This window comes from Sylvia atricapilla, chromosome 9, assembly GCF_009819655.1.
Source record: "Sylvia atricapilla isolate bSylAtr1 chromosome 9, bSylAtr1.pri, whole genome shotgun sequence".
In the NCBI taxonomy this organism is placed as follows: domain Eukaryota; kingdom Metazoa; phylum Chordata; class Aves; order Passeriformes; family Sylviidae; genus Sylvia; species Sylvia atricapilla.
The window spans coordinates 18,649,717-18,664,535 of NC_089148.1; the positions used below are offsets into that span (position 1 = coordinate 18,649,717).

At 37.0% G+C, this 14,819-nt stretch overlaps 1 protein-coding gene across 1 annotated transcript; it reads left to right on the forward strand.

The window, feature by feature from the left end:
• Positions 1-880: 880 nt before the first annotated feature.
• SPATA1 (spermatogenesis associated 1) lies at positions 881-14,325 on the forward strand. The gene is made up of 13 exons (XM_066325136.1): positions 881-1,126; positions 1,992-2,098; positions 5,090-5,207; positions 7,237-7,290; positions 7,385-7,706; positions 7,818-8,051; positions 8,527-8,653; positions 8,806-8,860; positions 9,449-9,566; positions 10,346-10,471; positions 11,655-11,824; positions 12,848-12,946; positions 13,863-14,325. Exons 1-13 carry the CDS (start codon positions 1,091-1,093, stop codon positions 13,965-13,967), a joined length of 1,671 nt encoding a protein of 556 aa, XP_066181233.1. The 5' UTR covers positions 881-1,090; the 3' UTR covers positions 13,968-14,325.
• The last annotated feature ends 494 nt before the right edge of the window (positions 14,326-14,819 follow it).

Here is a 14,819-nt window from a genome sequence, read left to right on the forward strand (position 1 = left end):
ACTTAGAAGGTTCAGTCACTCGTGCTCAAGAACACTTAGAAGTAGCTGGAGTAGAGGCAGGAGGAGTAGAGAGATCTCCTGTTGAGATCAGGAGAACAGCAAGGGAGTTCAGCAGGTTGAAAATCCACAGGAGGTTTGGGACCTCAGAGGGGCTGGAAGAGCCTTCGAAGGGAGAACACCGAGGAAACTCCTAATAAAAAGTGAAAGATGGAAACAAGCTTTTTAGCAGAGCCTGTTGCAATAGGACTGGGGGAATGGTTTTAAACTGAAAGATGGGTGATTAGAGATGAAAGGAAGGAGTTTTTTACACTAAAGGTGGTAAAAGCCTGGAACCAGTTAACCGGAGAGGTGAGGGATGCCCCCACCCCTGGAAACATTTAAGGTCAGATTGGGTTTGGGGGTCTGGACAAGCTGGCCAAGTGGGAGGTGTCCCTGCTCACTGCAGGGCTTGGACTAGCTGACCTTCTAAGGTCCCTTCCAACCCAAACCATTCCATGATTCAATAACAGTGTTAGGACAGAACCGTGGTTATAATTTATAGAAATATTTTTCTGACATGGTTGCCCAGCTCTGTCAAATTTCCTTGGAACACTGCATTTGGCTAGCACAATATGTTTGCTGCAGTTCACAATAATTGTCACTTTATCAGATCCAAGCCCTGCAAGAATCTTGTTTTGTGGGAATTTAGCTCTGTGTCTTTAGGAAAACAGTGGAATTGTGTAGAAAATTATAAACTACCAAGCTGTTTTTCTGAAAGGGGAGAAAATGTTAAGAGGAAGTGCTCTCGGGCAGATTTCTTAGAGCCACAGGGCTATGATTTAGCAATTCCCCCAGTTACTCAGGTGATACTTGTGTCAAGGGTGTGGTTGACTCTGTTTGCAGTTAGCTGGAAGCTTTCTGCCTCAGCACAGACACAACTTCCATTTTCATAAGTGGAGTGAAGATCAGTACATGAAAAAAACTTCCATATTTATGGAGTAACTTCTCTCATAACAGATAATAATGAAACTCATTCTTAAAGAATGCTTCAATCAAAAAGAAAGTTAGAAAGCCCATCTAGCATTTGCTGGGGTCATATAAAGGGATCAACATGTCATTGAGTCAAATGAGACCTCGAACATCAAAGGTGAGAGTTTTTGTACTTTTTCACAATGATTTTTTTGATTTCACAACTAACTAACTAACTAACTAAACAAACAAAAGGTTCTAGAAACCTGAGAGGAAAAAAATATGTGCTTTTGAAATAGTATATATAGAAAGAATTATTTTCTAGTTCATATTAAGTAACACCTGCAGAAATACTTAATATAGCTTATTTGTGTGGCTTCTAGCTAAAGGGAAGTGTGGCATCCTTGTCGATACTGTCTGATTTTTACTAAAATATCAAGACCTGCAAATTACCAGTGCAACAACTACCACGAGTCCAAACACAGCCCAAGTGAACCTTGCCAGCTTAGTTATTCTTTTTGCAGACATTAGCAGGAGCATTTTTGTGTTTCCAAAGTATTAACAACAGTCAGAAATATTTTTATTATTTTCTTGATGACACGATCAAGTTGTGATGCTATTTGAATTAAGCTTTCAGGGCTTTGCATTTTTTATGAGATGAACAAAGGTAAGATTTCAGCTGAGGGCTTCTTGTAGTCATGACACTCTCCAGAGTATCAATAGTTTTTGGTAAGATCTCTCCATTGCTGTCACAGTGATACACAGCAGTAGCACAGGTTCTCTATTATCTCACTTTCATTGGGGAGCTTGTTTTAATGTGACTTATTTTGATGCTGTCAGCTGGCAGTCAGTCACAAATTACTCTGCTGTCACTGTTCTCACTGTCTGGTCATCACTCTGAGACAGTTGTAGTCTCACTGTTCTAGTCCCTGTGCTAATATCAAAGGAACCATTCCTGCCTACACAAATTGGAAGTCCACCTAAACAAAACAAAGCATACAGGAAGAGGATGATAATATATTTACATCTCTTCTTTTTTTTAGCTGGTGGAGCTTCATGTTTTTTATGTCCCAGCAGAAGTGTGGAACTTCAAGCTGAATACAGTTCCTGTAGCTCTTACTAGCAAATTTGTCTCTGCTGGATTTATAAGGTGAGTGTAGTTTTAGGTTTCATGTACGTGGTATGTCTTTCACACTGGCCATCAGTCTTTTAGTCCAACTGTTGCTCTAGAGCGCACGATTACATCTGCCAGCAGAAACTTGTCTAATTGAATTTCTGGCAGGTAAGTGGTGACCATAACTAGCATTATTTGCTGGTTGATTTGTACTGTATCAGGCTTAGCTTGCTTACAGCCCATGTAGACCATTGAAAAGCATTTCCAGAGCAGTGCTAGTATTTCTGCTGAATTATTTATATTATAAAATCATATCTCATGTTCTTTCTGTCTCCTTGAGCCTGATCATCAAAAGCTGGAATTCTTTTGGGCAATTGTCAAAAAAAGCTTCAAGTCAGTGGCTTGATGAAGACAGGATAGCCTGTCAGTTCCCAGGAGCAGGGATATGATGATCTAAGCTCTCTCAGTCCAGAGAAAGAGCTGAAGCCTTGTTTCTCAAGGGGAAGCTTACTGCCCATGAACCAGCAGCATTTCCTCTTTCTTCTTGAGCAGTGAAAGGCTGTGCACAACACCTTGTACTGTCTGTGCTCTCAGGTAGATGTTTAAAGCATTTAGTGAAAGAATGCCCTAGTTCCCAGTCCTAGGCTCAAACCTGGCACAGGGAGTTGTATTTTTAATCTGTCATAACTTTTAAAGTTTTATTTCTGCTCCTAAATACTTAGCTCACAAAATCTGTGTGTATGTATTGTGGTAAGAAGTTGTAGAAAAATCAAGTAATGTAAAGATGTGTATTGAAATGGAGCTTTTATGTGCGTCTTGTCTACACATGTGCAAAACCTGTCAATTCAGCTAAAACTGCAGGGAATAGAGGTTTTAATTAATTTAAGCTGAGTCTTGTATTATCCACTTAAGACAATATACAGTGTAGCTGTATAGACTGACAGCAGTCAGGTATGAGCATGTTACGCAGAATGTATTCATTGTCACAGCTGCTCTTGTTGAAAGGCTGCTCAAAACCAGAGAAAATAAATGCACATACCCATTTTGTTTGCTGTTCAAGTCTGCAGCAGAAGTGCAGAATACATGTCTGTAGTGGTAACTTCATTGCATGTCATGGACATCTGTCACTGCCCTATATTTTCTAGTGTAAATTTATTTCACTGAGACACCAAATTAAATTAGGATCCTCACAGATTTCAGTGAGTTTATATCTGCCTGAGTACTGTTGCATGCTAATGACTCCTAGATAATTGCTAATTAAGTATTCTATGGGTTATACAACTATGCAAAGTTGTAGTATATTAGCATTACCAACAACTAGCACCTGGCCAATGAATCACTGTCTTTAAAAGCAAAAAATAGTTTGAAAATCTTCTTTTATTATAATCTAGCAAAGGGAATGGCAGACTTGCTGTTTCTCCTGTGGCTTGGACGTGGTTGATAGCTCTGTTGTTCAGTCAGCTTGACAATCCTAGTGCTGTCTGAGTCAGCTTTACAAAGGATTCCTAGGTCAAAGTACAGGCCACTTCCATTAGCTGTGAAATTAGGGGAAGATATTAAGGGTGTAATTGTCTATGGCCCTGAGTTCTTGTTCCCATGAACTTGATTTCTCAGCCTTTGTGAGCTTTTCTTTTTTTCATTCCTCATTCCTCACCACAGAAGCCAAACTTTTATTATTTCTAGATGAGATGGCTGCTATGAGCTCCAGTTTGCATTACTTTTAAAGGGACACCCTGAAGCAAGTGACTATTTTCTGCCAGCCAGTGGCAGCAAGCGACAGACTAACATGATTGTATTTTCCTAGCAGCTGCACTGGCAAATAACTTTTAGATAAATTTCTGCCCTGTACCTCAGGATCCTGATACCTAGATGTTTTCCCCCATTTTACATTGTAGATGTGTCCACTTTGCAGCCTTTGGTCCCCTCTGCTGCATGCCTGTGCTCCAGGGCAGTTTCATGATCTTGAGAAGGCTCCTCTAAGTTCTAAGTATTTGAAATAATACAAGGGAATCATTCTAGCCCCCTGAAGTAGTGTGTTTATGAGATGAAAGTGATACTGTTTTTACTATACACTTTAGGTGTGAACTGGACGCCTATAGGGCTGCTTGCAAGTGCAAACAAACCTTGACAGGTTAATGTTGAAGACCTGTTCACATGGAAGACCTGGCAGGTTCTTGTCTGTACTGTTTGCTGAGAATGACATGTGCTATCCCCCAAGCTGTGTCTGTGCATTGCTTGAGAAGTGAGAGCTGCCTGGCCCAAAATCATCCTACCACCTAATCAGTGGGGGTGATTAACAGTCTGAGGCCTGCATTTGTTCCCTGGTTTCTTATATGGCAGCATAGAACACTGCTTATGCAGTGCTGCAGAGCTTTGGAATGCCTCTGGCACATTTGGATTTATTGTGCAGGATGCTTTTTCATCCTGTAGTGATTTTTCTACTGCGCTCGTTACCTAAATATTTCCATACTTTCAAGTACTACATTAAATGATGCAATTCGTATTTGTGGCAGCATTCTCATCCTCAAATCATAGTGGAAATGCTCACACTGTAGTGTTTGTTTTTTATTTAAAATACATTTGCATGCACACACGCACACACCCACCTGTGAATTTGTGTTGGAGAAGACAAAAGCAAAGGAATGTGCCTGCTGACAGTCATGAAAGTTCCTTAGCCCCTGCGTGCTTGAAGGGAATGTTCAGCAGTCCTGGTCCAGCCCACAAAACTGTGTCATTTATATGGAAGTGCATGACTGTAGCTTCCAATGTTGTTGTTACTCATCTGCAGATAAGCAACAGCATTCTGAAGAAGTATATTTCAAAATTTGTCTGCTTTCATATTGTCCCTTTTTATGAGGCTGATACAATGTGATTCTTGCTAGCCCTGACTGCCATGCCAGCTCTCTGACCAGTTTTGGTCATTCTGTCTGTGCAAGCCAGCACATCCAGACCATTATCTTCCCCCTCCTACTAACTAGCCATCACTATTTGATCTTACAGATGTATTAATGAATGACAACATTCTAGGGTGTCTCCTCACATCACATTAAGAGTGCTGCGGGAGAAACTTGGAGAGTACCTGGGTGGAGTGACAGTCGCAGATAAATTCAGCTTTTTAAAATGCATTGGGAAAAAACTAGCAGTGGTAAGTTTTTGGTTTTTTCTTTAGTGGTCTTCTGTTTCATGATGTGAAGCAGAGGTTTCATTCCTGCAGATGGGATAGCATCACATAAAGTAGAGATAACTTTAGGAGCCCTGTTTAGGAGCATTTCTTTTAAACATGCTGCAGCATAAACCCTTGTCAGAGCACATTTATTTCCCCAACTGCAAAGGTACAGTGGACAGTTATATCAGAAATACCCTTTAAAGCAACAGATGTAATTAACAGTTGCCATACAGTGAAAAGATTATATTTTTGATAAATCCATGGATTAAATATAATAAATCTGGTTGCATTGAAAAATCCCCTAACCCATAAGACCATTATTACCTGTACATGATTGGGAATATGGCAGTTGACAAATTTGCAATGGAAGCTCAGTCAGAGTTTCTCTAAAGGTTCCTGTTGTCACCTACCTACCCTAAAGCATTTAAGACATCGTTCTCTTAATGAAAACTTCTCTGGATTTTCTACTGGTCCAATAATACAGCCTGAGATATAAGTAGTAAAACCCCTATATATATCTGAATCATAATTGTTCCTCACATCGATCGATTCTACATATATATCTTTAAGAGTATAGCTAAAGATTAAATAAACTTGAAAATTAGTCCAAGTGAAAGTTTGTTCAGGTAATACACAAAGATGTAAGTCATTTATGTAAGTATAGAATACTTTTTTCATGTCTCATTTCACCTCTTTCTCATGGATTTGGAAATTAACTACAAGCAGGAAATTTGGTGCCATTCTTTATTTCATTTCTAGTTGAATTATCATGGAAATCACTCTCACAGAAAACTAGAATAAATACTAAGTAATGTGAAAAAACTAGGTGGAAAAACTTGAAGAGAAACTTGAAAGACCGTGATACAATCTAAATTGGAAAGTATACATATGTTTTCAATGAGCTGAGGTCTTTTTAACTGGATGATAATAAGTAAAATGGTTGTTTTTCTTCTCCACATAGTTCAGAGATAAATGGAGAAATTTTCCAGCCTTTATAATGTTAGCAAATGAATAAAATATTTTATGTTAATAGAGAATTAAAGATACTGGTAACATGCATGAAGATTTATAGAGGCAAATGAAAGATACAGTTTTACTTTGAGGTATTTGCTGTTGCTTGATGTTTAACTTTATAACAAAGTGTAAAGCAATAAACCAACTGCTTTATTTGTTGTTTAGGGTCATGGTAACCTCATTGAATTACATCTCCATGATCAAATATTTGTTAAGTGTTCTCTCCCCTTAGTCTTCTGTTTCACAACTCTAACAATGTAAGCAGAACCAAGAGCTGTGCCCTACTTGCAAGTCTTTTAAATGAAATAATAAACATAAACTAAAATCATGTTCATTTCCTCTTCATTTTTGCATAGAACCTGTGTGTTTAATTAAATATAATTATTTGAATTTAAGTTCAGATTTCTTTTCTTTACATTGGAGCAGAAATACATATTGACTATTTTAGACTTTTTTAGGACAACCGTTGAAATGTGAAAGTGTATGTCACAAAAAGAATATGAAGGAAAATGATAAATACTGGAAGACATAGGATAGGATTTTTCATATGCATAAAATATTTTGCAGTACTGTACTAGATTAATAGAGAAAATTATGTGAGGCTCAGCATTTCTGTCCAGATTCAGCTTGAAGCAGTATTTGATAAAGGAAGTTGAAAATTTTCTTTTCTTGTGACTGTTGGAACAGGTCTTTTGAACCATAAGAGAAAGTGTAAAGGATAAAAAAACATTCAGTATGTGAATGTAATCTTGTGGGTCTGATTAAGATTTTGAAAAATTAACAAAGTTTCAGAACTATGTCAGAAAATACAATTGTAGTCTAAGATACTTTTTCCTCATAAGGCCACTACAGATTATAGTTCTGGTTATAAAAGAATTCAGTATGTAAAAATGACAATAGAATGCATATGTCACATGCAACATTATAGATAAAAAAAGTATTTTAATTGATAAAAAGAAAAGTATTGTTACTCTTTCATACTTTATTTTCCAAGGTGAAAGCAAAGCAGGAAACAGAACTGCAACTGAAGTCATTTGCTCCTCCTTATGTAAGTACTAATTGGCTTGTAAGGTACCATTTTCAGGAAATTTACATTGCACATTTTCTTTGTCCTGTCTGATGAATATACTGTGTATTTTCAGGCACTTTATCCTGAATTATATTTATTACCTGCAGTGGAATGTTTTGAAGGTGGTTATTCATTACCATCATCTACTCAACAAAAACATCACGTTGTTGAAGAAGCTAATAGGTTTGGTCATGAATCAAGATTATCTAGCCTTTCCCAACAGAAACCTGAAAAAAGAAAACCATTTTTAGAAAGTATAAAAAGCAAGCATCAGGTAGAAAATCTGGAAGTGCCCAGTCCTTTGGAATGGGGTGAGAAAGAATCTGTTCCCGTTTCACACACAAACAACAAGCAAGACAATAACAGGATTCCAGGACAACAGTTTGGTGAGAAAGGTAAGCTTAACCAGTGTAGTGAAGGAGGGTAATGAATGAGAAGAAAAATAAATATTATTAACATTTACAATAAAATAATATGTCTGTTTCATATTATCAATTATTATGCAGATCAAAGTGGATCTGATGGATCTCTCTTCACACCAAGTTATTCAGGTCCTGCAGATCAGGAGTCTGGAAAGTTACAGACTTCTGAGCAGAATCATCTCAGCCAAGCTCAAGAAGTGTACAGTGCTCCTAAGTGGAATTACAAAGCCAAAGGAACTGCTCTTACTCATGTAAACCACAGTGATGAACAAGGCCAGGGTATCCAAAGACCCCAAAATCACATTAAATATCAAACGGGTACAAATGCTTGTTACTGTCTTTTTGCTAAAGCAAGAGCTCTAGAAAGTCAGCAAAGTAAAGCTAAATTTTAAGAAATCTTTAATTAAAGTGTAACTTACAATAGCACTATCGGAACAATATTCCATTTTTTAAAAATAATTATAATATCTTTCAAAGAGATGTAGTTTTACCTTGTGACTCCATCATTGTTGCTGTGTGCTGATAGAGAGAACACTTCACTTTAGTTCATACATTTGTGTAATCACCAGAATTAGTCAGACATAAATGTTAATAATAAAAACACCTTTTAATTTTCTGTATTTCTTTCTTCTGTTATTCATGGAACGTTTCCAAATCCTAGAGATAACACCACTTGCTGTGTTGATTTACTGAATTTCCAATACAGGTTGGAAAGTCCAGTCATTGACACTCAAACCAGCCTGATTTTTGCAAGTGTAATCTATGTCTTTTTGTCATCATTATCCTGTCACAGAACTAGCAAATATGGAAAATAATGAACACCCAAAAGATACCAAATTAAGAAGAGACAGAACACAGGATTCTGAAATTCTTAAAATAATGGAAGACCAAACTACAGATTATGTCCACAAAAAACAAAGGTTAGCAAATAATGATTCTTCTAAAATAATGGATAATATTAATTCACTGATACAAACTTACTTTATAGACTTCAAATAAATGAAAGGAAAGGACAGGGCAAAATCATTTCAATCAATGAACTTTCACTTGGTTGTTTTCGATTTTATCTTAGCTTGCAACAAAACAGAACTGAGAAGACTAGAGTTGGTGAAAAACTGGATAATCAGGTATGTTTTTCAAGGTAACATTCTTAGTAATCTTGAGCAATACATGTAGTCCTCCACCTGGAAACAGTCTAATTTTGTAAGACTGGTGACTCACTATAAATATGAAAGATTTGAGAAGAATTAAGAAAAGTTAATTAATGCACTGCTACTTAGCAGATTTTCTAATGAATGTCAACTGTTTCTAAACAATTAAAATCTGAAATTACAAATTTTAGTTTAGAAATTGGCAGGTTTTGATATCATAATTAATGAACCAGGTGGCTGTTTTAAGGCCCTTAGTTCCTGGTCTTGCATGGGAATGTCAGCAGCTTATCAGGTTATGGACATGGACAAGAACAATTTGCCGTAGTCTGTCATTTTATCTGTATGTTCTCTGTGATGGAAGTGTTCAGTGTTCTCATTTTGTTTGCAGATATCCAGCTGTTTGTCATTTAGTAATCATGTGTACTGGTAACAGAATAAAAAAGCCTACCTGCAGAAGTCAAATTCAGCCCTCTCATTCACTCAGGACACTTTCAGGACATATGTCTAATGTAACTATTCAGGATTATGGTTATGTACTTACAGTTGTGTCTTTTGACTCTATAGGCAGATGAAGGCAAGCAAAATAATCTTACTTGTCCAAAAGAGTATATTTCACCTCCTAGTCCACCTTTTTTGGCACTTACTGTAAATCCAGCTCAAGTTCCTGTAATTCAAGCAGCAAGTGAGTACATGATACCAAGAAATTGCAAGCAAGTGAACATTTAATCAAGACTGAAGAGTCAGTGAAGACATAAATACCTACACTATACATACATTAATTCACAGTATTGTTACAAATTTTAATTTATTATTAGAAAATTCTAGGTAATTGTGATTGCATGGGTTGTCCTAGAGCTTGGCAGGTTCCCAGTACTAAAACGTTGAAGCACTAGTCAAGCTGTAGATGGAAGGAGAAAAGGAGGGAGATCAGATGAAATCTTGCAGTCTCAAGTGAGAATGTATTAAGAAAATCACATACAATTGTGTTGCTGAGGAGGAGGATAGTGAGAAGTGTTTGACTTGTGGTTGCAGACTAGTGGAAGTCTGAGGTATTGTCCTGCCAGCTGGAGTTTAAGGCATGATTTCTCTACAGTTTATATTGCACTGTATTTTAAGCAGGAAATAGTCTTTTGGAGGCTTTTTTGGCTTCATTGGCAAGAGTTTGCAAAGTATGGAGCGAATCTTGATTACATAGATTTAATGATTTATTGTCTAAACATATAGAAAGATGTTTGCATGTGTGTGAATGCCTGGATGCATGCTGGATTTCTCTTTTCTAAAGCATCAATCATTTTGAAAAGTTAGATTAAAATGAAACCTGATTACAATGAAATTGTTTCTATTGCTTGTTCTGACAGAGCTTTTGGCATAATTTGTGATGAGTGCAATTCAAAAATCTTGACTGATCCTTTGTACTTAGAGTATTCAAATGCTTGCTAAATATAATTGTAATATCCTTAGAAAACAAGATGGTAGAACAATTGCAACAAATGAAGAAAGACAGAAGGCACATGGAAAAAACTAGACAAGAACTGACCAAAAAAGCTAAAGGGCTACTGGAACAAAATAAGCTGAGGAGATACCATGGTACGCTTTTAATTTATTTTGGAGTTTGGAGTGATTGAGAAATTACACTGAAACCAATGTGAAAATATTTGTCTACTTGTCAGTGAGCTTAATTATAGAGAGAGCAGTTTGCTAACCAATAACTCCAAGAAGACTCATTTTGTGCAACAGCATGCTAGAAAAATTCAAGGTTGCAGTGTTTCCTGCCATTTGGGTGTTGTTGTTGTTGTTCTGGTTTTTTTGGGGCGAGGTTGTTTATTTGTTGTTGTTGTTGTTTTGGTTTGGGTTTTTTGGGGTTTGGGTATTTTTTTGTGGCATATCTTATAAAGTTAAGGTTATTCTGGCTTTCATAAACTATTCAAGTTGTGTCTCATGTACGTGCAGTGTTCATAGAGCTACTGCTGGCTGCTTCTCTCTGAGGCCCAGGGCAGCTGGCATATTCTAATCCTGCCTTTAGCTGGTGCTTACAGAGGCTTGTACTTACTGTGCTGATAGGGCTTCAGGTAAATTGCAGCATAATTTTTGCTCCTCCTATCCAATGGTATTCAGCTTATGACTTGGAAGTTACAAGCCTTTTGTGATAAGCTTGACAAACCTTGGTTTTTAACCAAGTCATATCTCATTGAAATCTCACATGAATTTTCTTCATAAAATTATTCTCAAGTTTGTACTCAAAACTATCTTCCCTAAATCACATCCCAGTTATAAAGAGATGAGATTTAATAATTTTGATGTTTGAGAGCTTTCTCTGTGCTTAAATGTAGCTAAGTCATTACAAGTCTCAAATATTACTTGTAGCTTGTTGAAAGGAGACAAGCCAATTCTTCCAGTTATTCTCTAAGGACATGGCTGCAGCGTACTCTGCAGCATGGGGAATTTGTGTTTATAAAAACCCAAACTTGAGTGATTGAAGTAGTAACTCTGTAGTAGCATGGAGCTGCAATTCAAGCTAGAGATAAGCCCCAAATGGCACCTGCATTGCCCTAAATTATGTTATCCAGGTAGGTAAAATAAAGGTTATCTTCATAGGCCAGGAGTACTTAGGTGCAGCAGAACCTGCAGAAAAGCCAGGCTGAATAAAACTCTGCCATGTTTCAGTGTGTGCATTGGCCAGCTGAAGCTTGTGAGGTGAGCTGGTCATGACTTCAGCAGACCTTCTTTTAAGGTGGACAAGAAAAAACACTATTACTGTTTTCCTGTGCAGTTCGTGAGGAATGGAAGAAGAAGTACTTTGAAGCTAAGAAAGCTGCAGTTTCACTGGAGGACATTTTAAACAAACTGCAACAAGATTTAGAGCTTTACCACCAGAAATTGCTCTTGCAATTGGAAGCCAGGGGTAGCCCAAAACGACCAAACGATGCAACAACCTCCAAGGTATTTGCTTTTATTATTTATTATCTCTTTTTACACAGTCTGAGAGGTTTTTGTATAAAATATAAAGAAACAGATTTATTGCCAACCATTGACTTGTAAACTAGCTTTAGCTCAATGATCTGTGGACAGAATTCCTTCAGGCCATTTGTCTCAAAAAGACTGCAGAAGTACTTGAGTCTGAGCATTTGTTTCATTCTGCTTTCTGTTAGTAAAATCCTCCTCTGTTCAGTATGGTTAATGGATTGTTCATTCCTACTTTGTTTCTATCACTCAAGATTTCATACAAGGAGGCAATGGATGTTTGGAGCATGCAGAACATATCTGTAGCTTTTGAAGTGGTTGCACTTCAACTATTGTGCAGCTGTGAGTTTCATAGGAAGTTCAGAGGGATTAAAAAGAGAAAAAAGAGAAAAGATGAAAGAAAAGGAGGACACACCCTTTCCAACCTTCCCAGTTATGTCTTCTAATTTTCTAAATGCATTCATGGAAGCAAGGCTGTTGACAAAAGTGAAGCTAGCCTAGGAAAAAGAAATGTCCCTTTCTTGTATCTGAAAGATGTGTGCATGTACAATCTAAATGTGTATTTCATATAAAAACGTGTTATTTTAGCTATCTTGAAATATCTACAAAATAAAAATATGAATAGAGTTGACAATGGCATTACTGGCTATCTTCAGACATGTTATTGCTCCTTTTGAGGGACATATCAGGGGTGGGGTTTTTTTGGTCTCCCTGGCTAAGGCACAGAGAGGCTTTACCTGAAGGATATGCACAAGGCAACATTCCCACAGCATACTGTAGTGGCCAGCACCCAGAGAAGGGAGCCAGGATTTACTGAGCTGTTAGGCTGAGGCTCCCCACCGCTGGTGAGCGACGTGCAGTCGGGCAGGCATCAGTCGGGTGGGAAAGCAGGCGAGGTGCAAAGAGGTTGTTAGAGGATTGTTTCTGAGTGGTGAAGTAACACCCAGTGAGGGAACAGATGCACTAATGCTGCACTTCAAGTTTTGTTGTTGTTTCACACAGAATTACACAATCATCCGGATTGCCACAGTGCAGCATGAACTGGATCAGCTGAGGAGGAAGCTAGATGATACAAAAATGAAACTCCTAATAGAAATCAAGGTACTCTGCCTTTTAATTAGAGCTGTCAAAATGTGGCAATGTATAAAAAAAATTAGAACTTTTCAGTTATTAGATGATGTAAATATTGGCTAAACAGTTCTTGTTTATGCTGTTAGTTTTGAGGTGTTTTGAATTTAGCATTTGATCTAAATTACTCCAGAACACCAGGTTATTAGATGACTTGGAATGTATGGCATTCAAACAACTGAGATACTCAATGTACTATGTAAGCTAAGGTTCACAATATTTTTCATAAAATTCCTATTTCTTTCAAAAGGTAATTGAAGAAATACGCCTGGTGTGGTGAGGCACTGAGCAGTAATAAATAGACCAAGGCTACAAAAGAAAAATGATATGAAAGAAAAAACACCCAACCAAAAAACAAACAAACAAACAAAAAAAGATCCCCCAAAAACCAAAATAAAACATAAAAAAAAAAAAAGAAAAGAGGAGAAAAAAAAAAAAAAAGGCTGCCTAAGCAGATGGCAGATCTCTTCATCTGCTTTATTCCATATCAGTGTTGCCTATGACTCTTTTTGGAAGGAAGAGGGAGTAGATCTATGATCTTCACACTGGACAGCTTTCCAGTTCTGAAAGCTTGAAATAGGAGCATTCTACATCACAGAGATTGACCATACTCATGTTTACTGGGTACTCCGGTGTGGTTGTTATCATTATGACTCCTCCATTGTCTAGCAAGGAGTGGAAAGAACAATTAATTTTGCAGTTGTCTCAAAAAAAATCACGGCAAAGTACAGAATAAAATAATGCTAAAACATGTAAAAATTCAAAATGAAAGATGTATCCTGTATTCAGCCATCCTGTATAAAATTCAGTTATATAAACCTATATGCATGTCAGCTCCCAAAAAAGCTTCCTTAAATTGCCATTCCTTAAATGATGGGTTCTTTTGCAGATGAGAAAGCAGGCAGCATCTGATTTACGAGCACTGAGAGCAGAACTGACACAGAAGAAGATTCATTCTGCTTTAATTCTCCAGTCCAGAAAATCAAGAATTTAAGAACATGGCATGTCTAACAATTGTGAAGGCTACAGCAACTCTCTAGTGAACGTAGAAAAGAATTTCAGAGTGCTTGTTTGTATGTTCCTGAAGTTATTTTGTAAAAAGGCATTAACTATATAAACGTTGTAGAATTTGTATATATATACTAAACTACTAAAAAAATGCAGCTCACTTCTTTTTAAATCTCGCTTACTGTAAGAGTAGTCAGCTAACATACAGTTTAAGCTGGTTACATGTCTAAAACTAAGCTGTTATTTTTAAAGTGGAAATTAGTTAATTGTGTAACATCCCAGTGGTATGCTGATGTTCTTTGATTAACTAAATAACTACTAAGAAATAAACCTAAAATCTGTGACCTCCTGTTATTTTCAGACTCACACATTTGATTTTTTAGAAGTTATTAAAATACAGTTTCTGTAGAACTACAGAATCCTTTATTTGGCTATTTACTGGAGTATGAGTTTTTTGCCATTATAAATATGCCTATCTATAAATTACCAATGTATCATTACTGTGTTATTATGAAGCATGAACAAAATTTTAGATAATCTGACTTTATTCCATATCTAGCTGGTTTTGTTCCCTCTTTTCTTAGGAAAGGCATACGAACATTAACAATCTTCTGTAGTTTGAATGCTTGCCTGAAAACTTTCTCTTGGACCAGTATAATGATGATCCTGGTCCAATTTACACTCTTGCATACTCTGCCTTTCCTTAATTCCAAGGTCATGCATGTCCTGAGATCAACAATTCTCTGAAAAAGGAATCAGAAACCTTTTCATAGGAATTTCCTTCTAACTCTGCTGTTTGCCTCTTTGCAAACCAGATGTTATTATATTAAGAAGAAGA

Excerpts from the sequence above, each read along its gene's own strand:
- SPATA1 (XM_066325136.1), top strand. The coding sequence starts at position 1,091 with ATGTCATTGAGTCAAATGAGACCTCGAACATCAAAG. Across the intron at positions 7,291-7,384 it reads AGTCATTTGCTCCTCCTTAT|GCACTTTATCCTGAATTATA; the intron begins GTAAGTACTAAT and ends GTGTATTTTCAG. Across the intron at positions 8,654-8,805 it reads TATGTCCACAAAAAACAAAG|CTTGCAACAAAACAGAACTG; the intron begins GTTAGCAAATAA and ends ATTTTATCTTAG.